At 46.5% G+C, this 25,650-nt stretch overlaps 1 protein-coding gene across 1 annotated transcript in view; it reads right to left on the minus strand.

Moving 5' to 3' along the window:
• The window catches only part of DOK4 (docking protein 4), a 150,261-nt gene that overhangs the window by 12,983 nt on the left and 111,628 nt on the right, over positions 1-25,650 (minus strand). The window contains exon 7 of the mRNA XM_086947787.1: positions 19,221-19,344. Within this exon, the coding sequence (XP_086803913.1) occupies positions 19,221-19,344 (124 nt within the window). The remainder of the gene's footprint in view (positions 1-19,220; positions 19,345-25,650) is intronic.

Below are 25,650 nucleotides of genomic sequence, written 5' to 3' on the forward strand. Positions count from 1 at the left end.
TAACCAGTGAGCCACACTACTTACCTCTACCTCCCTGAACCCTACAAATCCCTACCCCCGTTACCTTGCTCTGAATCCTAAAACGAATTGCCTCATTTTACCCCTACCACTACCTGCCCCTGAACCCTAACAAACACTTTTTCCCTAAATTATATTTATTTATTTATTGAGTTTTATATAGCGCTGGCTAGACCCGAAGGTATCAGAGTGCTCAACATGAGGTACCACAAAGTTACAAAATTATATAACTAACCTTCCTATACCTCTAGCCGCACATGAACCATAAAAAACCATTACGTCTACCCACACCTGAAACCTAAATGCCTTATCGCTACCTTTCCCTGAACCCTAAAAAAACCCTTACCTTCCTTTAAGTCTACTCATCTCTGTACTTTAAAAATCCCTTACCGCCTCTTAACCTGAAATCATACCTTCCTCTACCCTCCAATACCCATCCCTTAACCCCTAAATTACTTTTTTGGAAGGACACAATATTTATATTATTTAAAAAAAACATACCTGCATGTTAAAGTACCACTAATTAAAGTACTAAAAAGGTACCTGCATGGTACTTACTTGCACGGTAATGTCATTCATGGTAAAGATGGCTTACCCTAATGACATTTAGATATTGCTGTTTGATATATTCAGAGAATATTTTCTTTTAAAATTCTAACCAGCAATTAATGTAAGTGAAGTGCTATTTCATGTGGCTGCTAATTTTTTATGATAATCGACAAAGACGTTAATTTGGGTGCCATAGATTTGCTATTTGTTCTGGAGTACACAGGGCAGATTTATGTGTACTTCTTATTTCCTTGACATGATTCTGTTTGACATGTTTAGATAATTGAACATAAAAATGTGAAGTGATCACTCCGACCTAAATGTAGGTAATATACTTTGATGATTGATAGTAACACTCCTGAGGCGGAAAGCCGGGAGTTAGTTCCTTTTTAAAATTGATGCTATTGTTGTGTTTTAAACCGTGCCCTTACCTCCTGACACCTCTGAAAAAGCGGAAAGCGCCGCTCTCACCTGGCGCAGAACGCTTCACTCGCGCCTCGCTTTGCCCGCAGGCCACGCCCCCTTCGGAGGCCACGCCCCCAACTTTTACTATATTGGGACGCTGATGTACGAGCGCCGCCATTGATAGTAACACTCCTGAGGCGGAAAGCCGGGAGTTAGTTCCTTTTTAAAACTGTTGCTATTGTTGTGTTTTAAACTGTGCCCTTACCTCCTGACACCTCTGAAAAAGCGGAAAGCGCCGCTCTCACCTGGCGCAGAACGCTTCACTCGCGCCTCGCTTTGCCCGCAGGCCACGCCCCCTTCGGAGGCCACGCCCCCAGCCTTTCCGCCCCCACTTCCATAAAGCATGTGTTTCCCTCGGAAGCGCAGCGGACGAGCGCAGCGGGCGCGACGATTGCGTGCCGAAGGCGCGCCTAAGGGAAGCCCGTCTGCGCCCATCCGCGACCGACCGGGACCAGGGGCACCTCATAATACCCAAACCATTCACTATTCCAGGGCCGATCTTATGGAATGTAACACAAACAGTGACCTTCTCCTTTTACCAAGGGATACACTCCATCAGCTTTGCAAGCATGGTATCCTGAGCCATGGCTGTCACCTTTCAACTCGTGCAGCATGTTTGGCCTCGCCCAATCTATCCACCAACGAACTCGCTATTTTGTATCTCAACACTCGCTCTCTTGTCAAGCATCAGATGGACATCTTCCTGTTACTAGACACGGAAAAGCCAGACATCCTCTTTCTGGCAGAAACCTGGCTAACCCCTACCTCAGCACCCGATATTATAGCAGCACTGCCTCCTGACTACTATATTATACAGGCTGATCGCGCTACCGGGAAAGGAGGAGGTGGAGTTGCGGCAATTATCCACTCGAGCTTGGATGTCACCACTCTCAACTGCTTGACGCTACTCAATACAGACAATCTGGTATTAAAGATTGCTACTCCTCACATGTCTATAGCATGTGTTCTATTATATAGACCACCCACCTCAATGCCACTGTTTCCTATGTCTCTGAGCGAGCAAGTTGCCAATTTGGCTTTGGACCATACCAGGGTCATATTAGTTGGCGATTTCAACTACTGGTACAAAGACCCAGCAGAGGGCTCTCAATCGGCAGAACTGACTGACCTTCTTTCTAACCTCAACTTTAAGCAGCTGGTGCTTTCTCCCACTCACGTTAAAGGACACATTTTAGACCAAGTGTGGTCTAACACTACGTGTGTGTCATCTCCTTTAACCTTGCCTTGCCTATGGTCAGATCATCTCATTATCAGATTTAAGATCTGTGTTGAGTATATCAGAACTACGGTGCCAATCACTGGCAAACTAGCCAGAAACTGGAATGCTATGGATAAGGATGCTTTTCTACAGTCACTAGCCAAGGATGTCCCTTCCTTGGATAATGACATAAATCTGTCAGTTGCTACGCTAACCAACTGGCTACAAGGAGCCAGTACCCTTCATGCTCCTTATAAAACAATCAGATTAGCACGCCGTACGGACGCCAACAGATGGTTCTCAGCCGACTTGAAAATCAGGAAACTGGCCCTTCGGCAGCTTGAACGCCAGTGGCGCCGTAACTATGACACCGAGGGGAAAATTAAATATACTAGGGCAAGGAAGGAATACATGAATGCCATCTCTGCAGCGAAGACAGAGTATTTCTCTTCCCGTATCCTAGAATCAACAAACAAGTCTAAAGATATCTTTTCGGTTTTTAATGAACTAACCAACTTGGAGAATGTTCGTCCTAAAGTAACTCCTACCCAGTGTCTGTGTGATTCACTCAACACTTACTTCAGTGACAAAATCAAAGATATAAAAGCTAGCATTCCCCAATCAAAATCTCCAATCACGACTGGCATGGCAATTAAGACCGGTTCTGCCACTCTCACCAACCTTTTACCCATAACTCAGGACCAGCTTTCGGAGCTACTGACGAGAGTTAAATCTGGCTCCCCACTGGATATTTGCCCCCCTCGCATCCTTAAAGAATGCTTCTCCGCCTACCCTACTCCTGTTCTTGCTCTCCTTAATGACTCTCTATTGTCGGGCATAGTCCCGTCTGCTTTCAAAGAAGCAACGGTCATACCCCTATTGAAAAAACCTGGGGCTGACCCGGCATGTAAGGCAAACTACAGGCCCATCTCGTTGTTGCCTTACTTGGCAAAAATCTTAGAGGCACACGTGGCGAAAATCCTCTCCAACTTTTTGGAGGAGTCCTCCTGCTTTGACCCCCATAAGACTGGATTTCGCCCTGCGCACTCTACGGAGGCAGTAGTCACTGCGGTGTTGGACACTCTCCGAGATTGCGCAGACAGACGCTCTCCCCAGGCACTGGTGCTCCTGGATCTGTCGGCCGCGTTCGACACGGTCGACCACAACATCTTGATCGACCGTGTCGGACAGGCCGGCATACAGGGCACAGCGGCCTGCTGGTTGAGATCCTTCTTGGAGGACCGCTCACAAGCGGTACGCCTGGGGGACCTAACTGGCGTTAAACAGCTTACCTCATGCGGAGTGCCACAGGGTTCCTCCTTGTCACCTCACCTTTTCAATATATATATACTCCCCCTGATACAAACGTTGAGGGACAAACAGGTGAGAGTTTTTAACTACGCAGATGATCTGCAATTACTCTTCACCATTGATAACTCTGAAAAATCCGTCAGTCACTTCCAGTCAACCATGAGGTTCATTAAATCCTGGATGGACCAAAATCAATTGAAATTGAACCCGGGGAAAACAGAACTGGTATTGACTGGGGACAGCGCTAAGCACTGGGGCCCTCAATATTGGCCCTTAGACCTGGGTCAAGCTCCACAACCATCACCATCGGCTAAAACGCTGGGAGTCATCGTGGACAGTGACCTTTCATTAAAGGCACAAGTGGGCCAGGTGGTTTCTAAGTGTTTCTATCAGCTAAAAAAAATCAGGAAGGTTCGGCGATTATTAACGGTAGAGGCCACCACCCAGGTTGTGATCGCCACTGTTCTGTCCCATCTGGATTATGCGAACGCCATTTATTTGGGTCTCCCAGTCTTTCTACTCAAGCGTCTCCAGATGGTACAGAACTATGCTGCCAGGATGATACTGAAGCAACCAAGGTGGCAAGCAGCGACCCCCCCTTCTTACTAAACTGCACTGGCTCCCAATCACACAACGCTGTGCCTTCAAGGCAGGCTGCATGATTATTAAATCACTGCATGGCAAAAGCCCTAAGTTCATTAATCAAATAATCACCAGATATGTTCCCCCCCGCAACCTTCGCTCACTCCATTTGGGCCTTCTTCAGATCCCCCCGTTCAAGCTTAAACATTCTGGTGGACGTAGGTTTGCAGCACTTGCCCCCCGCCTATGGAATACTTTGCCACTAGAAATTCGGCTCTGTCAAGATCTTCTACCTTTTCGGAAAGCACTGAAGACTTGGCTTTTCAGACAAGCTTTTTAAATCCTAATTTTTTTACCTCTGTTGTATTACTGTCAAACTCAGCGCCAAGAAACTAATCAGTGTTAGTGTGCTTAATAAATAATTTAATAACATAACATAACATACTATTTCAATTAAGTTGATTGATGTAGAACTTGCATCCAGCAGTTGTTCAGCTTTATCTGCTGGTTGGTTGTTATTCCAAAAATGTAATTAAAAAATGTGTAGGACAGATTTGAATTTTTGAGTGGGCCGACTTTAATTTATGGGTTGGATCTAAAGTTGTCTAACAAAATAACCTTTTTCTTGATAACATACTATGTTCAATGTCTCCTATCAAAGTTTTAAATGCCATTTCGGGAGTAATAAGAGGGTGATAGATTAATATGAAAGAGAACAATTCATTATTTGACTTTGTAGATAAAGTTAGCCTGTCTCATCCCCCTTGTTTGATTGTATTGCCGATTCGATTCATTTAAATCCATTTGGGACACATTTAGCTGTAACGGGATTCTGAAATTCTTTTAACCACATCTCAGTAAAGAAACTTAAGTCAAGCCCTTGTTGTACAAATAAGTTGCATATTTGATTTCCATCATGGGCTGATGCCAATCTGGCATTCAGAAATATGGCCTTCAATCTGATACCTCTGCCAGATTTAACCTTTAGACCTCATTCTATATTGACAAACAAGCATTTCTCCGAGTCAAAGAGTGAGAACTCTCCGTTTTTTTAGGTTTCCCATTGTCTGCACATCCAAGGCACCTGTATGCTAAGCTAGGTATATTAACTATCTAGCTAAGCAGATTAAATGTGATCTTTAGCCGGGAAACCTGCGAGGCCTAACGGCCTGCCAGTGGAACTCTGTAAGGGCATGGGGAACGTAGTGGCACTACACATGCTGAACATGTTCTGTGAGGCGAGAAAAATGGGTCACTTGCCGGAAGACCAAAGAATAGCCACCATAGTATTGGTCCCTAAAGTGAGTAAATCCCCTAAAGAGTGCAGTCCCTATCGTCCTATCTCCATGTTAAATATAGAGGCCAAAGTCTTAGCTAAAGTTCTGGCAAATCTGCTACGAGGAGTTGTCACATTTTTAGTACACCAGACCAGTCAGGATTTATGCCCCATAGGAGTACTCGACTGAATTTGCAGCGCCTCTATGGGGTAATGCATTTGACCAAGTCTAGGAGGGGGGGGGGGGAGAAGCAGCACTGTTATTGTTGGACGTACCCATGGCGTTTAATAGTATTGAATGGCAGTACTTATCTGCTGTAGTGGATAGGCTTGGATTTGGCCCACTATATAAGGCCTGGGTTAAGTTACTCTATACGAACCCTTTGGCCAGAGTGCAAGTGAACAGCCTGGTGTCTGGTCCCTTTGCCCTGCACAAGGGAACAAGCCAGGTGTGTCCACTATCTCCTATGCTGTTCACGCTGGCTTTGGAGCCCATAGTTGTCTGGGTTAGAAGATATCAATTAGTGACAGGTATAGCGGGTGATAGAATTGGGAGGAACATATATCTTTATACGCGGAGATGTCTTGCTATATGCCACTAGGAAGCACTTCACAATAAACAGGCTGCTGCAGATATTCAAACTGTTTGGCAGCTACTCAGGATACCAAATAAATGTAGATAAATCCCTCCTTTTCAGTCTTACTGGTGAGGCCCTACCTCTACCGACTCGAGAGATCCAGCTCCAAAATGGAAATACGTTTAGATACTTAGGTATCACTATTACACAAACAGAGTCAGAATTCCTAGAGGATAAGTTGATGCCTCAGCTGCAATGCTTGGAAAGAGATGTGACGCACGCGAGGAGCCTGCCAAATTCCTAGATGGGGAGAGTGGTGCTCTTGGAAATGATGATACTACCGCGCCTGCTATATGTCCTACAGAATACCCGCTAGAGAATACCAGTCAAGTTTTTAAGGGAAATCAATAGTGAACTGTAGAAGCTCCTGTGGGCCGGGGGGATTCAAGAATAGCGCTAAACAAACTCCAGAGAAGTGTCTATTAAGGCAGCCTGGCACTACCGGACATTAAAAAGTATTATTGGGCCTCTCAGTGGTAGCGATCAACGAATGGGTGTTGGCAGATAGAGATGAGTCAGCATACAGGGTAGACCACCTAGTGATGGGAAAGAGGTGTTAGCCTGCAGCACTATACCAGAAAGGTGGGGCTAAGCAGATGCCCCCCCCCACACCCAAGCAGTGGTGAGAACATGGCGAGGAGCCACTAAATCCTTGGGTGGGAGAATAAATTAACAGAGCGGACCCCACTGTGGGATAGGAACATGCTACAAGAGGTAGGGAACCTGAAGGAGTTTGGCAAGTGGTGATTACTGGACATAGACCACTTGAGGGATGTATGGAGAGGATTGGCAATCATTTCATTTGCAGACCTACAGAAGGCATATCAGCTGGCTGAGTCAGAATGCTACTGATATATGCAACTAAGCCACGCATATCCGTAAAGGGGTACAGTTGCCGGAATAGGCCCCCTAGAAGATAGACTATTAATGGACCCAATGTGCAACAAGGCCATGTCCCTAATACATAGGAAAATAATAAAAAAAAATCACCTGACCTGTTGAGTGCCCTGCAGGAGGCTTGGGAGGCAGATAGTGGACTGTTCGAGGACGATGATAGGACAGAAGTGATACAAAGCCCAAGAGAGGTGGCGATCCAGGCTAGATTTTGATCGGTACGACACTGTATCCTCCATGGGTCCTACTCCTCCAGGTTGCTTATGCACAAGTTGGGACATAGTCCTTCAGACCAACGCACCAGGGGTTGCAATGAAGTAGGTACCTTCTTCCATATCATTTGGGGATGCCCTGACATACATAAATAGTGGGAGAGGGTGACACAAATCATGTCTGAGGTGATAGGACAGGCAATACCACTGGAAGCTAGGTGGCATATACTATGTGTGACAGGAGAATATACATAGCAGAAATACCAGAGGTTGTGGCTAATGGTGGCAGCCATGGTAGCGAAGAGAATTATTGCCAGGGCCTGGGGTGGCAAAACTTCCTCAGAGCTTAGGGCAATGGAAATCCGACTTGGATTGGTGCTGTGCCGCAGAAAGAATGGTCTATGAGAGCAGAGGCTTTCCTCGGAAATGGGGAAAGGTATGGGGTTGCTGGGTTGAGTATAGGGGACTTTGAAATTCTAGGGATCGGGGAAAGGGTGGGAGGGAACAGGTAGAGCTCTCTCAGGTGAAACAATGGCATTATCTGGAAATTGACGGTCAACCTGTGCAATACCCCTGTCAGATGTTGATTCCGTTAACTGTAAGCGTTGAATTGCAATGTACTGTGCTTATTATCATGACGCCTGTTAATGTGACACTATATTCTGCAACTAAAGTATGTTTAATAAAAAGATTTCCCAAAACAAATGTGATCTATAAACTGGAGGTTTATGAGCAGGTTTATGAATGACTGAATGTAATGCCACTTTGTATAGTGCAAACGGCTGCTTCGAAGAAGCGTTGAGGTGCATTTAAAGCGTCCTTAATAAAATCTGTGGTAAAACAGACAGCATTTCTGGTCACTTCTCGGGCATGGATGGGCGTAGAAGGGCTTGCATTTTGCGCAACCGTGCAGCAGACCATTTTTTATCTTGACTGTTATCCAACCAAATTTGTGACTAGACTGCAGCCAAGCCCTTGTGTGTGTTGCCCCCATACAATATGGCCATCGTTACCATGCGAATGCTAAATTCTATGGGAGACATAGGGAGCTGAAACTAGAGAGGACTGTGTGAAGTAAATGTCGCAGGAGGAGTGTCTAACAATGAGGAGGTAGTAAATAAAGTGATAATTTGGTTCAGCTTCTAAAAATGAAAATCAGGTGACAGAAGTACCCAATATCAAGTATTGCTTTTTCAAATGCAATTAAAAAGATGTATGAATCAATTTTATTTATAGCAGCAAAGAATTCTCTCATTAGATAGGAAACAATCTGGGTTACTGAAAGTAAAACTCCAGCACAATCATACTAAATACAGCTCCACCTCAAAATATGCACCTACACTTTACATCTCCATGGCAACCAGTGTTCCTAATGTATTCAATGCAGCTCTTCTCGGCAAACAGTGCAACTCACCATTCAATACAGTATCACTGCAATCTGTGCACCTATACTCTTCAATGCACCTGTTAGAAATGGGGTCTCTAGTTAGCAGAGCTTTGCATCCTGTCCATGTAGGGACCACCACTCTAGTCAGGGTAAGTCAGACACACATACCGTAACTTAACCTTTGCTCACCCTCTGGTAACTTAACACAGAGCAGTCAGTCGTGACTTAAGAGGCAATGTGTAAAGTATTTCTGCAACACTTAAATTACAGTAACTCAATGAAAACACCACAGAAAGACTCCAAACAGGTTTAGACAAAGACTATTTGTCTGTGAAAAATAAGATCCAAACAACAAAAATCAAATAAATAGAAGTTGAGATATGAATTTTTAAAGATTTAATCTGAAAACGCTGATTAGAAGGGACTAACGATCAAAATGTTACTTGAGGTTGCGAGGGACGGCTGCAAAGTCAAAGTTCAGGCCGACCGCGATCGACGGCACGCTGGCTACAGGACCCAGATTGGACCTGCAGAAGAAATACCTTGGATGGAGCAAAGTGTCGACGTTGAAAATTCGAGTCAAGGGGGCACCGCTTTGTCGATCTGAGGAGGGAGGCGAGTGTCGGCACCGTTGAGGTAAACTTCTGTGTCAAACCTCTTTGTGATGCAGGCATTGTTTTCGCAATAGTTGGTGGAAGTTCAGTCGAGGGTTAGTGTAGGCTGGTCTCTGGTTGTGTACAGCCTTGTGTGCGTGGGTCAGCAGCTTGAATTGGCATTTCTTCTGTACAGGGAACCAGTGGAGTTGCCTGAGTTGGGGTGTGTGAGTTTGTCATGGAAGGCTGAGGATGAGTCTGGCTGTGGCATTCTGTATGGTCTGAAGTCTCTGTAGAGGGTGTGCAGTGATTCCTACGTGGAGTGCATTGCCATAGTCCAGTCGGATGGTGATGAGGGCTAATGTCACAGTGCATCTTGTGTGTAGGGGTAGCCACTAGAAGATCTTGCGTAGCATGCAAAGAGAGAGAAAGCAGGCGGAAGAGTCTGCATTCATCTGTGATTTCATGGTGAGCTTGTTGTCAAAGATGATTCAGAGGTTTCTGGTGTGGTGGGAGGGAGTGGATGCAGGTCCTAGGTCTGATAGCCACCCGGAGTCGTTTCATGTGTTGCTGCTATTGCCAAAGATCAATACTTCCGTCTTGTCTGTGTGCAGCTGCAGGCAGCTGATCGTCATACAGTCCGCGACGTTTGTCATGCAGCTGTGGAAGTTGGTTCTGGTGGTGGAGGGGTCGTCGGTGAGTGAGAGGATGGGTTGAGTGTCGCCTACGTAGGAAATTTTGTTGAGACTGGGATCTGACTATGTTGGCCAGCGGGGTCATATATAAGTTGAAGAGCGTGGGGCTGAGGGTACACCACAGGTGATCTCCGTGGGTTCAGAGGTGGGAGGAGAGATCTTACTGACCTTGTCAGTAAATGTATTTTCCTTGCCGCACAGCTCTGCCTGGTAGCTGTTGCCTACTGACCCTTCCAGGTCCTGTGTTCGAGCGCCCTGATCTCTGGTGGTACAATTGGGAGCGTCTCTCTGCTCTGCTGCTGCTCTCTGCCTTGTTCTCTGCTCTTTGCCTTTTTGTTCCTCTGCTTTTTTCACCTTCCTTTTTATCTCTTATTGCTTTTCTAATCTCTTTTTCACTTCTCTTATTTCTCCTCTTTTTACGCGTTTTTCCCTTCCGTGCCCTAGCCGCGGCTCCTCCCTTTCCAGCACTGTTTTCCCACCGTCCAGCTCTCCCCAACACTACTTAATGGCAGCCACTGCGCAATGAAGAAGTGATCTTACCAACCTTGTCAGTAAATGGCTTCCCTCGCCACACAGCTCCGTCTGGTAGCTGTTGCCCCCTAACCCTTCTAGGTCCTGTGTTGGAGCCTCCTGATCCCTGGTGGTCCATTGGGGTGCATCTCTGCTCTGCTGCTGCTCTCTGCCCTGTTGTCTGCTTTCTGCTCCTCTGCTCTTTTTCATCTTTTTTTTTAAATCTATTGCTTTTCTAATCTTTTTTTTTCACTTCTCTTATTTCTCCTCTTTTTTGTGCCTTTTTCCCTTCTGTGCCCTTGCTGCTGTTCATGCCCTATGGCCCGTCCCCTCCAGCGCTGTTTTCCCGCTTCCCAGCCCTCCCCAACACTACTTAATGGCGGCCGTACTCAGTGGGAATGCCGCTGGCAAGCCCGTCTACACCTGGACTGCTCCCAGCGCCAAGGACCCTTGTCCTCTGACCATCCACTGCTATGACTCCAGCCCCCTCCACGCCCTCAACACTGGATGTTCTATCGCCTGCCACCTTGCGTCGCCGAAGAACACCCAAGGCCCGTTCACCTGCCGCAACTGCAACTGCACCTTCACCTGCCTCTGAACACCAGCCCCACCACCACACTACCCTCAAGAACCAGACACAACCACCTCAGATGCATCCTACTCAACACCCGCTCCCACAAAAGAAACGCCTAGGAGATATGGGACCTGCTTGACTCTATCTCTGCCGACGTCTACTTCTTTAGGAAAACCTTGACAAACCCCACCTAAGCCCTGGACACTGCAACCGCCATCCCTGACAGCTACAAAATCATCCACAAGGACTGCATCAATCGCCTTCGTACATAAAAACACCCTCTGACTCACAACCAGCTCAGACGACCACTCATCCGACATGGCGCACCTCAACTTCCAGATCAATGCCACCCTCGTTTACAGACCTCCCGGACAACCCCCCCCCTTCCGAGAAGCCGTAGCAGACTTCATCGCTCACCACGCTCTCGCCTCAAAGAACTTCATCCTCTTTGGCGACCTCAATTTTCACATGAATAACCTCAATGACCACAACACTACATCCCTACTGGCAAACCTCACCACCATCGGAGTCAAACAACTTGTCACAACGCCACACTCAACCCCATCTTCTCCGCAAGCAACATCTCAGTCAGCCACACCTCCGAGCCACACTGACCCGATCACCATTGCATCCACTTCTCCTTCACCAAACCCACCGTACACCACAGTGATCCTTGCAGAAGCTGGAACTAGGTTACCGAAGACCAGCTCACCACCGCCCTCAACATATCCCCACCACAGACATCCACGGACGCCAACAACTCAGCACACAACCTCCACTGCTGGATCTCCGACTGCACCAACACACTGGCTCCCCTAAGAAAGCCAATTGGTTCTCCCCCACACTTCAAGTCCTGGCACACCTGCAGACGGCTCGAGAAAAGATGAAGGAGCATCAAAATCAAGGCAGACCACGCAGCGTTCAAAACTGCCGTCACCACACACCACCACCTCAACAGAACAACAAAGAAAGCAGCCATCTAGGAATGCATACACTCCAACACATACAACAGAAAATAACTATTTGCTGTGGTCAAAGAATTTGCCAAATCCAGCACAGAGACAGAAGACATTCCCCCCTCTCAAGACCTCTGCGACAATCTCTCCATCTTCTTCCCCCGCAGGATCACAACAGCTTCGCAATCAAAGACCCACCCACCCCACCTGCTACCACCACACGCAATGGCTCCAGACCCAGCAGACCTTGCTGAACTGGAACTCCCTCGGAATCATGAAGAGCATCGACTCTGGAGCTCCCTCAGACCCCTGCCCTCACCACATCTTCAACAGAGCAGGCACCTCCATCACACCTGTACTCTGCAGCACCATCAACTGCTCCATCAAGTTTGCTATCTTGGCAGAAGACTGGAAGTAAGCAGAGATCAACCCCTTGCTGAAGAGACCCTCTGCCGACAGACCTTAAGAACTACAGTCCCATCTCTCTGCTCCCCTTACCAGCCAAAGTCATTGAGAAAGCCATCAACACCCAACTCTCTGAGTTCATCGAAACAAAGCACATCCTGGACCTCTCCCAATCGGGCTTCAGAAGCAATGACAGCACCAAGACCACTCTCCTTGCTGCTACAGACAACATCCTCGACCAAACTCTGCCCTCATCCTCGTGGACCTCTCAGCTGCCTACGACACAGTCTCCCACCACACCTTCTGCGCCAGACTCCACAACGCTGGCATCCATGACAAAGCCCTAAAATGGCTCAGCTCTTTCCTCAGCAGCTGAACATAGAAAGTCAGACCGCCACAGTTCAACTCATAACCCACAGAAATCAGCTGCAGAGTGCTTCAAGGACCCTCCCTGAGCCCCACCCTCTTCAACATCTACAAGGCCCTGCTGGCAGCAATTGGGTTAAGCCATGGAGTAAACATTGTCTCCTACGCCGACCATATCCAGCTGATCCTCTCCCTCAGATGAACCCAAAGCTGCCAAAAGCAACTTTTGCAATAGGATGAAGGTGATTGCCACCTGAATGAGAGCAATCATCCATGCGTTCTGCGTGACTCTTTACCTTATTTGCAATTTTTACAGAACTGTTTCCTCAGAGAAGATTATTTTCGTGAAGGTTCCACTGTCTCCACCAAGCTGTTTGCTCACGGATACTCAAGGTGACTTGTGCGCACTGCACTCAAAAGAGCATGGTACTGCCCCAGGGAGATTCTGCTATCCCCAAGTCCAAGTACAACGAATGGTGCGCTTTACCACTTTTTCACCAGTCTCGCTTACCATTCGGAAATGCATTCTTAAACACTGGACCATCCTTAACGCAGGGACCATGAGAATGGAACGCCCACTTTTTGCATTCTATAAAAGTCGAAATATAAAAGATCATCTGGTAAGAGCAGCTCTTCCTGACCCCAGACCTGCTGCCACACTAGATGCACATTGGGGCCTTGACCCCCTCATAGGACATGCAAAATGTGGGAACTGCAGTGTATGTGATTTAACTATTGAAGGCAAAGAATTCACTTTTAATAATGTTAAAGTAAAGTCACAATTTTTTTTCTAACTATAATACATGTAATGTGATTTTTGTGATTCAATGCCCATGACTCAAAATCTACATCGGTCAAGCCACCCAAAAAGCGAGAACCCGGATTTGCCAAAATCGTAGCTGAATTCGCTGCAAACCCCCAAATGCTCCTCAAAACTCGAAAGGCTCCTCTCCATTTTTCCACTGCTGGCCACAGTAAAGATGACATCAAATGGACAATAATCAGTGTGGTGAAACCTTCACCAAGAGGCGCAGACATTGCACGACTTTTAAATAAGGAAGAACTCAAATGGATCTTACGAACTGGCAGTATAAAAAACAGATTGAATAGGAATGAAGGCTGGACAACTCTATTGTAAAATCCCAGATTGTACTTGCTTTTGATCCCTCAATATCCCAGACTGTGTTGCTTTCACATCTCCTTTTCTCAAGCACACCATTTAATCCTTATTCATAACCAGCTATCACTATAACGCTATGTATGTTTACAGGCCTTATGTTTGATTGGTAATACAACCTGTTCCTTCTCTTCATTTTTTCCCTCCTTGCAAAAATTCTTCTCCATATATGCATGCTGGCTTTTTCCTTAACTACCTCACCTTCTTTGTCAACTATTATTGCACATATCATACACAAGCCACCTGGCTCTATAATTATCACTCTCTTAACCAGTGCCAGCCTCATCCTGCGCGTACTCTTCCTCATCCAAAATGGCTGTCGTAATGCGTTCCACCACGGGACAACGTCACGCCCCAGATGCCATTTAGCCCCGCAGACCCTTTGCGCAAGCATCCAGAATTGCAGCCTTGAGCTTCCTGCTGTGACTCCTTCACATAGGTAAGATCCCCTTCCCTGTCCTGTCCTGTCTCATATCCACAGGTGTTATTACCCCCCCCGCTTGCCTTGGCTTACATCCTTAATTACTCTCCGTAGGTTCTTACCAGCCACGCCATTGCGGACCATTCATCCATTAAACAACCTTAATTCATGTAAGCAGCAATTTACACTCTTCTTTTCATATCAACTCTCGTTTCCCATGCACCACTTACGCCTACTCCCTTTTCCCGAGTCTTCGACCCCTCATGGACACCAGACCGGCCAATTGTGGTCAAAGGTCTCGACCCAGCTCGGGACTCTGCTTATTGCCATTTGGTTCAAAGTCCGACAACTACCTTACACCAGCACCGGACCGGCTCATTCCAACATTTGGAGGTAACCCTCCATTACTCTCACCCCCTCTGCCCCTTCCCAGTTCACTCCCACCCGGTATCTGATACCCTCTTCTTTCTCCTAGTCCTGCTATCCGCGCCCCCACCAATTTCCTGGCTGGCTAAGGCCTCCTTGCCACATTATTGTTGGTAAGTTCCCGCGCATCACTTTACTGCCGTCAGCAGAGCCACTTATTCATAGAACTTCACCGTGTTCACGCGCATAACCGGCTCGCCGCTTTTTTGACATCCTGCAAAATCATAAATTGAAATACCTTAACCATCTACACACTCTCACTGAGCTTTTTGTCATTTATAATTACCTCAGTCCACTTGAGCACTTTCACTGTGCACAGTCCAGGACCCAGATTATCTTTTAAATTCACATCGCCGTATGCACAATGCTGTTTAAGGATTGTTGTTTTTAATTACTCTACCCTAAAATTCTTCCCTTTTCTTTGCCTGTCTTTTCTCCCACTCTCTCAATTGCTGTGCAGGCTCTATGTTCTTCAGGCTTGCATTAATTTTGTCTTGATGACGATTCCAATATTGTTGCAAAGGGATCGAAACGGCGTCGACTTCCTTGAACACCGTGCACACAATTTTAACTGATATTCAAGTGTAAAGGTTGTTGTTTTCATTTTACTTGTTTAATTGTTCGCATTGCAAACAAGCCCTTCTTGCCCTGCCTGAAAGTCATGTTTTCGTCATTGTTTGTGTTCAGTAATGTGTTGGACGCAGGACTGTGTCCCACTTTATTTGCTCTTTTCAGATATTTAATTTGTTATTCATTAAATCTCACTGTCCGGCTGGACAGTAGTAATATAGTACTGACTCTAGTCTATATTGATTGCTTATTTATATCAGTTTTTCATCAAGGACCACTGTTCCGATAAAATACCTGGATGAAGGATAGCTGCCTCAAGCTCATCTCAGACAAGACCAAAGTCCTCATCCTGGGCTTCACCTCCTCCACCTGGGACGACTCCTGGTGGGCTGCAGCACTCAGAACACCCACACCCATGGATCACACACAAAACCTTGGCATTATCCTGGACTCCTCGCTCTTAATGAACCACCAAATCAACGCCGTCTCGGCCTCCTGCTTCCACATGCTTTGCCTGCTCCGTAAGATCATCAAGTGAATCCCCACTGGATCCAGGAAAACGGTCACCCATGCGCTAGTCAGCAGCAGACTACAACAGCAATGCACTCTACGCCGGCACCACCCAGAACCTCCAAAAGAGACTGCAGAACATCCGTAATGCCTCCCCCTGACTCATTCTGAACATCCCATGCAGCAGCCACATCACCAGCCCCCTGAGACCTATCAGCAAGAGAATTACTTTCAAGCTCCTCACATATGCCTACAAAACCCTTCACAGCGCCGGACCTGCATACCTCGACCACCACCTCTCCTTCCACACTCCCACCAGTTACCTCTGCTCCGCCCAACTGATCCTGACCAGCATCCCATGGATCCACAAGACCACGACTGGAGGAATATCTTCTCCTACCTCTGCAGCGGCATCTCAGGCAATCACCATCGCTGCCATAAATCAGGAACAACCTAAAGGGCTGGCTCTTCGACTGAACATCAGATTCCCCACCCCATCCCACTAAGCACCTTGAGACCCTCTCAGGTGAGTAGTCGCGCTTTATAAGAATCTTGATTGATTGACCGATTGATCCTCTGGGTTCTTCCGTTGAGGAACAAGGTGATCCATCTGAGCGCGTCCCATTGGATGCCGATGTAGAGGAGTCTTTAGATCAGTGTGTGGTGGGATATGGTGTTGAAGGCTGCTGTGAGGTCGAGGAGGATCGAAGTAGCTGTTTCTCCTTGGTGGAGGAGGATAGCGGATGTCATTGGTGACTGCAATCAGGGTGGTTTCAATGCTGTGATTTCTGCGGAAGCTGGATTGGGAGGCGTTGAGTAGCTGGTCCTGCTCCAGGTAATTCATGAGTTGATTGTTGATGATCTTTTCTAGTAGCTTTGTTGGGAATGGGAGCAGGGAGATTGGCCAGCAGTTTTTTAGTTCACTGGGGTCGATGGTGGGTTTATTGAGCAGTGGTCTGACTTTGGCATGTTTCCAGATGTCAGGAAATATTGCAGTGGTGATAGAGGTGTTGAGTATGGTGGTGAGTTCCTGGCCGATCCTTGGGGTTCCAAGGTTGAAGATGTGGTGCGGGCATGGGTTTGTGGGAGTTCCTGAGTGGATGAATTTTAAGGTGGAGGTAGTGTTCTGGGTTGAGATGATGTTCCAAGTGGTGAGTGTTGGTTACAGTGATGGTGTTTCCGTGAGGAAGTCCATAATGTGGGTTGGGTTTAGAAGTTTCTCTGTCTGGTTGCAGTCTTGTCGTGGATGAAGTGGATGGAGTTGTCGCACAGCCCCCACTTAGGGTATGATGTTGTTTTCGCTGGTTGCCAGGTGGAGAATTCCTTAACAATGTTTTGATGTGTGCGTCAATGACGGTCTTCTTTGTTGCCCTCAGCAGGCGGTGGCAGAGGTGGAGGGAGGTCTTGAAGGCTGCCCTGTCAGAGGTGTCCTTGCTGGTGCACCATCTCCTCTCCAACTGTTTGCTGTCTCGTTTCACTGTTTTGAGTTCTTGGGTGTACCACCTGGCCTTTTAGAGGATTTTCTCTGGATGTTGCTCTTGATGGGCACGATGCTGTCTGCACAATTGGGATCCAGGTGTTGACATTTTTCACTCACTGTTCGAGGTTGGCGGTTGCAGGGTTGAAGGTGTTGAGGGTGTTCGTCCAGCTGGTCTCTCAGATTTTATTCCACTTCTGGTGGGAGGAATTGGTCATTTTGGGGTTGGCGGTGTGGGGGCTGGAGATGCTGAAGTGGACGATGGAGTGGTCGGCCCATGTGAGTTCTGTGACATGGCTGTATTTGACGCAGTTGCTGGAGGTGAAAGTTGGGTCCAGCGTGTGTCCTGTGGTGTGTGTAGGGTCGGTGAGGATCTGGGTCAATCAGAGGCTGCTCCTACTGTTGAGAAGGTGTGCAGTGTTTTTTCATTGGGGTTGTTGTGGAAATTTAGGTTGCGGATTAAGATGTAGTCCTTGGAGTCTAAGGCCAGGGACGCAATGAAGTCTGTGATGATGTTGTAGAAGCTGGAGTACTGGCCTGAGGATCGGTATGTGAGGGTGCCTCTGATGGTTGTCTTGTCGTCTGTGTGGAGCATGAAGTTGAGATGCTTTATGGGGGTGGTGGTGTTGTGGATGGTGATGGTACACTATATTGTCTCTTTGTGGATTGTGGCTGTTCCTCCTCCTGGCTCGTTGGTTCGGTCCTAGTGAGTGATTTTATATCTATTGGGGATCGCTGAGGCAATGTATGGGGTGGATGTGAGGTTGAGCCAGGTCTGGGTGAGGAAGACTATGTTGAGTGCGAGGGTGGTGATTAGGACCTATAATTCAGTGGAATGCTTGAATACTGAGCGTGTGTTGAGAAAGGCGCATGTGAGTTGGTGGTTTTGTTCAGGAGGTGTCTGTGGTGTGTTCGGGGTGAAGCTGGGCGTTGGGCCGGTATGTGTGAAGTGCAGTGGGTGCAGGTGAAAGGTCCCACCCTGGATCGGCACAGTGGCAGTGTTTGTTGAGGCATCTGGAGTCGAGGGTGTAGAGCTCTGCGATGGTATATCTTCGGGGGCAGGAGGGGCAGGGGTTGTGGCGCTGGGTGTGGTCTAGGCGCGGACGGGCACAGATGGGCTTGTATTTGGCACGCCTTCAGCGCGCCAGCAGCAGGGTCGCGCCGTGACCTGCATTAAGTAGGTCCTGCGGTGGGCGGGGCTTCTGTTGGTAAGAATACTGAGTGGGAAAACCCCAGCAGGAAAACCTGGGTAGCTGCGGTCACTGGTTCAGCCTGGAACAAGCATGGACTGGAGGCCACGGACAAGTGGCAAGCTAGGCGTCCAAGTGCCTACAATAAATACAGCTGCATCACACCCAGTGCGCCAAAACCATTTAGGACAGCTCTATGGCAACCACTGCACCGAGAACATCCATACAGTACAACACCATCACAGCTGGTGCAGTAGTCCATTCAATAATGCTTACCACAGCCAGTGCACTTACACCACTCAATACAGATCCACTACCACCACCATTGCACTTAGACTCTTCAATTAAGTTCTACCACAACACTGCATCTACATCATGCCATATATTTTTTACCACAAACTGTACACATTGCCTATTCAATACTGCTCCAACACAACAAGTGCACCCACGCTGTTCAATGAAACTCCAACACAACAAATGCATTTAGAGCATTCAGTACAGTTGTCAGATAGCCAGCAATGATGCACTACTGTACAGATCCACTTAAGCCAGCACACCAAAATATTCAATACAGCTCTTCCACATCCAGGATCCTACACCATTCTTTTCATTCGATTTCACAAGTCCACACCCCTATGCCATTTACTACACCCCCCTTCTACAGACTAAGGTCCTCTGACATTACTTTCAGCTCTCCCAGAGTGGATACTCCTACACTATTCTTCAAAGTTTTCCTATAGGCAACACTCATACAAGCTCTGATACACCATTTTCCACAACGTTTTCTAGAGATACTCACATGCATAGCTGGAAGACTCATCAATGTTTTGGGAGCCAGTGATGTGGTGCCAGTATGCGCTGCGTGGCAACATTGTGGTTGGCGTGCAGGGGTATGAATAGTGCTCGCTGTCCTTGGTCAGCAGCTGTGGAAGAAGCAAGCAGTTCTATGAGTATTAATACCCTTTTTCTATCATGTGGCATTACAGGTTATACCCCACTTTAGTGTTTTTCATTGAAGTTAAGCATTGTGATCAGTAAAATGGCGCATTATAAAAATCTTATCTGTCAAGTTAATATTACTTAAGTACAAAAACATCCGAAAGGATCACTCAGTTTAGTTCAGTTTTGATTTCTCTTATTTATGTGGATAAGTGTGGGATCACAAGCGGGGCTAGAAGGGGAATGGAGAACACAAACCAACTGTAGGGCAACCTTCAAGCGACTCTCGGTCTTGCATTGTTTATCTTTATTGACTGGAGCATACAAGAAGGGCTTATGGGATTATTCAGCATACTTTGTTAATTTCCACAGCATGGATAAAAGAACTGCATATCATGCTTGTCAAATCATCTTAATTTACTTGGCTCTTAGCAGGTTCTGTTCGTGTATGTATTTACAAGGCCCTTGCAAGCTTCATTAGAATGCATAGGAATGGGTGAACCTATCTGGTATAGCTCTTTGGAAGGACTGAAGCATGAAAGCTTTCTTTAAAATCCTGATGAACAGCTTAGAGGAATGGGTCAAGAGCTGTGGCATTATCTTGGGATCTCCACAACACACAAAGCCCTTGCACTGTTGGTCGGGTGAGCAATACATGGGACAGATGGACCTATGTATTGTTCATTTGTGGATTATTCCACATCTTCAACACCATAAACAGGAGCATTTTGTGGAAGAAGATGATCAATAGAGGTGCCTCACAATGGCTGATAAGTCATCAGTAAAATGTACAGAGACACCTGTTCTGGCCAATCAGCAGGGTTGTCTGAGATGTCCATCAAAGATGTGGTGTGGGCATTTAGCATCAGTGTTCTATGATGAATTATTCCACATCTTCAACACCATAAACAGGAGTATTTTGTGGAAGAAGATGATCAACAGAGGTGCCTCACAATGGCTGATAAGTCATCAGTAAAATGTACAGAGACATCTGTTCTGGCCAATCAGCAGGGTTGTCTGAAATGTCCATCAAAGATGTGGTGTGGGCATTTAGCATCAGTGTTCTATGATGAATTATTCCACATCTTCAACACCATAAACAGGAGTATTTTGTGGAAGAAGATGATCAATAGAGGTGCCTCACAATGGCTGATAAGTCATCAGTAAAATGTACAGAGACACCTGTTCTGGCCAATCAGCAGGGTTGTCTGAGATGTCCATCAAAGATGTGTTGTGGGCATTTAGCATCAGTGTTTTATGTAGTCTAAAGGTCAGCCTAAAATTTCTTCTGGTGTAAAACCGTATGGCAAGCTGGGCATATGGCAACTAGGTATAATTAAATCCTAAAGATACTATAGCGTGCAATTCAACAGTGAAGTAAACTGACTTCCAACTCTTTAACACAGAAAGGCAATCAGTTGGAGTTGTGGTTCGATGCCTCACTAGATTAAATACCCCTAACCCCATGTTCACGGCTCAATCTTAGGTTACATGAAAAGCCTAACCTGCCAAAGATTTGCCGTCCTTAACCTATATGGTGGAAATTTGGTTTATCGTTTATATGGTCAATCTTGATGCAGTTGAAGCATTAGTCTGGTAGAGAGGGACGTATTTTAGGATCTCAGTACAACTCGAGGCCATAAGAGTGGGACTACAACTCATATCAACTTGAAGCAGTGTCCTTGCTGGATATTTAAATTGGCAGTACTATGTGGCATACGCGGTCCCCAATAGCCTACTGTTATGATTAAGATGGAACAAATCACTTCTAATGTCTAAATTCAAACCAACAAGATTCAGATCACTTTTATTTTAGAATGGTGGGGCTGAAAGCTGTATCAGGGCAAAATCACTAACAAGGAACCAATTTAAAATTATGGTACGCACTCACATTCGGAGATATTTGAGTTATGCAGGCCAGGCCGTCCTACATAGTTGGGGAACATACAGCATGTAGCTCTGGTCTATGAATCATCCATCTATTCCAAACAGTGGGCTTAACTTGTGAAATTAGGAGTAACATACACAATGTTATAAACGGGAATTCCACCACGACTTGTGAACACGGGCACACAGACTGACATTGTAAGGGGCAGAAGGACCTGCAGGTTGTTTATGGGAGGGGAGGAGTCAATGTTTCTCACTACCATGGAATTCCCCTCCGTGGAAGATCCCGGGAAGTGGATTATTCTCACACTCTTGATTATTTTTCTGCTGCCCGGCATGCATGTAGCAGTGTGAGTACAGACTACGAGTTGAGTGAAGTAACGTGGCAGGGCTGTTTAACCAAATGTAATATGGTGAGCAAAACACAATGCAAAATGGACTGTTTTTACAAGTTCCGGGGCTACAACGTGTGTTTTTGCTCCTACTGACCAGGAAACCCCCATTTCCAACATGTTTCCCCAAGCAATTTACTCTAAGTAATACTTTGAAGGATTTGCATGGAGGAAACTTCACTCCCTTGTGCAGCAACAGACAAGGAGTTCTTCAATCTGGGAGAATGCTGATGGCAAAACCTCACGGGGAAATAATACCACATGTTTTGGTATTGTCCCGAGATTGTTTTATCAAACGATTCCGAGCGCCGGATGTCAGAATGGGGTATAACATATGGTTTTGGCCGGACTGACCAATAAACCATCATGTTTTCCCCATTCAAATAACTCCAGATAATACCCAGAGGGGTTTGCAGGGGGAAACTTTAAGATCCCTTCGCAATATTCACCTGATTCGAAATGTTAACACAGTACAATCACTGATTGCGCCAAATGTGTTATTTACATAGGGACTCAGAAGGATCCCATCAGTCTGTAAGTTTCTGACTTCTAAGTGTGGGGGTCTCAAATCTGGACTGTTTGCCCATGTCCAGGCTTATCCAGAGAGACTGCAAGCAAAAAATTACCTAACAGAATTAAGCAATCCTCTGACTTAGGAGGTAACTTTAATATGATTTGGTTTAATTAACCTCTGGTTACTCAAAGCCATCTCATAGGTCTTATTGAGCTTTAATACTTTGTTTTCTGGGAAAACAATGTTGGTGACATTAACAATTGTGGTGCCAAGACTGCACATCACCCTTCTCATAAGCTCATTAATGCTCCAGAGAGCTGGGGTACACAGTACTTTTAAAAAAATGAACCCTCGCCAGTCACCAACAGCAGTGTGTACTCTATTGTTTATTTTGGAGGATGGAATAACGTTGACCTCCCTCCTCTCCATAGTAAAGACATGAAAGAATTCATGGTGTCTTATGGGAAAATAAAGCTACAAATAGATATTGCATTTTCATTCCATGCAAGTCAATCACTCTTAAAACATTGTCAGTTTGCTAATTCTTATTGAATCTTACCAAAAGCTTTATTTGACAGGTTGTCATAAAAGCAACACACAATACATCACAATACAATACACTATAAATAATACATAACAATACACATATTAAAAAGTTATTAAATCCGCTGATTGCTGTAGTTTTGTAGTACAATTTTTTCTAAAAAGCATTTATGGCCGATTAAAAATGATTACATAATTAAAACCAATTTTAAAAACAACCGGTAATTTACTAGCTATCATCATGTGGCTGAAAAGTGCGAGTGCGTATAATCCAAGCCCACTTTAAGAATTTTGCTACAGCAACCGCTATACAGGGTGAACAGTCTGACTCTAATATCCTTAGGGCTTCTATATGCCTCCGAGTGCCCAGATTTAAGCAGATGGGTTTTAGCCATTTGCGACGAGGGGCAACATAAAGGGGGCATTCAAAAAATAAATGTGCTATGGTCTCAACCAAGTTTAAACAGTTATGACATTTATCATCTCTTAGTAGTGCCCATTTGGAGGTAAAAGCTTTTACAGAAAGTGTCTCGACCCTGAATTGAAAATACAATTTGCGGTCTAAAGGGTTCTCAATGATGTCTCAGTATGCCTCACAAAGGGGATGTGATTTGTAATCTAGAAAACGGCCAGTTAGGTTGGTATTAATTCTACCTCTATGAGCTTTTACCCAGACCATTTCCCAATATTTATCTTTCAGTTATTTTTTTGATGGGAAAGTTGACATGTGAGGTTCTTCCCATAACTGGCTAAGTTCCAAGTCTTTTAAGAGTGTCCTTAGCTCTTTAAAAAAACAACAGGTGATGGACCGAATGAGGATCAATGTCACACATTCAACCCAGTCAAAAGATCTGGGTCCTAATCCATCGTTTTTTTGCACTCCACACCACCCTGGGTTAGACAATGGCGATATGCAAATCAGCTCTGACCCTGTGCCCCATGGGAACAGTCCAGTCCGAACTACAAAAGCCATGTCCTTCCCGGAACGGAATCAAGCATCCGAGGACCGGACCGGTTTCGAGGTAACACCTCTCATCAGCCCGGCTAGCTTGACTCCAGTGGTGTGGAGTGCCTGGGACCCACGTCTGGGCATCCCCAGTACACTTATAGCGAGTTTGCAAAAACAACAGGTGATGGACCGAATGAGGATCAATGTCACACATTCAACCCAGTCAAAAGATCTGGGTCCTAATCCATCGTTTTTTTGCACTCCACACCACCCTGGTTTAGACAATGGCGATATGCAAATCAGCTCTGACCCTGTGCCCCATGGGAACAGTCCAGTCCGAACTACAAAAGCCATGTCCTTCCCAGAACAGAATCAAGCATCCGAGGACCGGACCGGTTTCGAGGTAACACCTCTCATCAGCCCGGCTAGCTTGACTCCAGTGGTGTGGAGTGCCTGGGACCCACGTCTGGGCATCCCCAGTACACTTATAGCGAGTTTGCAAAAACAACAGGTGATGGACCGAATGAGGATCAATGTCACACATTCAACCCAGTCAAAAGATCTGGGTCCTAATCCATCGTTTTTTTGCACTCCACACCACCCTGGGTTAGACAATGGCGATATGCAAATCAGCTCTGACCCTGTGCCCCATGGGAACAGTCCAGTCCGAACTACAAAAGCCATGTCCTTCCCAGAACGGAATCAAGCATCCGAGGACCGGACCGGTTTCGAGGTAACACCTCTCATCAGCCCGGCTAGCTTGACTCCAGTGGTGTGGAGTGCCTGGGACCCACGTCTGGGCATCCCCAGTACACTTATAGCGAGTTTGCAAAAACAACAGGTGATGGACCGAATGAGGATCAATGTCACACATTCAACCCAGTCAAAAGATCTGGGTCCTAATCCATCGTTTTTTTGCACTCCACACCACCCTGGGTTAGACAATGGCGATATGCAAATCAGCTCTGACCCTGTGCCCCATGGGAACAGTCCAGTCCGAACTACAAAAGCCATGTCCTTCCCAGAACGGAATCAAGCATCCGAGGACCGGACCGGTTTCGAGGTAACACCTCTCATCAGCCCGGCTAGCTTGACTCCAGTGGTGTGGAGTGCCTGGGACCCACGTCTGGGCATCCCCAGTACACTTATAGCGAGTTTGCAAAAACAACAGGTGATGGACCGAATGAGGATCAATGTCACACATTCAACCCAGTCAAAAGATCTGGGTCCTAATCCATCGTTTTTTTGCACTCCACACCACCCTGGGTTAGACAATGGCGATATGCAAATCAGCTCTGACCCTGTGCCCCATGGGAACAGTCCAGTCCGAACTACAAAAGCCATGTCCTTCCCAGAACGGAATCAAGCATCCGAGGACCGGACCGGTTTCGAGGTAACACCTCTCATCAGCCCGGCTAGCTTGACTCCAGTGGTGTGGAGTGCCTGGGACCCACGTCTGGGCATCCCCAGTACACTTATAGCGAGTTTGCAAAAACAACAGGTGATGGACCGAATGAGGATCAATGTCACACATTCAACCCAGTCAAAAGATCTGGGTCCTAATCCATCGTTTTTTTGCACTCCACACCACCCTGGGTTAGACAATGGCGATATGCAAATCAGCTCTGACCCTGTGCCCCATGGGAACAGTCCAGTCCGAACTACAAAAGCCATGTCCTTCCCAGAACGGAATCAAGCATCCGAGGACCGGACCGGTTTCGAGGTAACACCTCTCATCAGCCCGGCTAGCTTGACTCCAGTGGTGTGGAGTGCCTGGGACCCACGTCTGGGCATCCCCAGTACACTTATAGCGAGTTTGCAAAAACAACAGGTGATGGACCGAATGAGGATCAATGTCACACATTCAACCCAGTCAATAGATCTGGGTCCTAATCCATCGTTTTTTTGCACTCCACACCACCCTGGGTTAGACAATGGCGATATGCAAATCAGCTCTGACCCTGTGCCCCATGGGAACAGTCCAGTCCGAACTACAAAAGCCATG

The sequence above is a fragment of the Lissotriton vulgaris genome, chromosome 12 (genome assembly GCF_964263255.1).
Source record: "Lissotriton vulgaris chromosome 12, aLisVul1.2, whole genome shotgun sequence".
Classification (NCBI taxonomy): Eukaryota; Metazoa; Chordata; class Amphibia; order Caudata; family Salamandridae; genus Lissotriton; species Lissotriton vulgaris.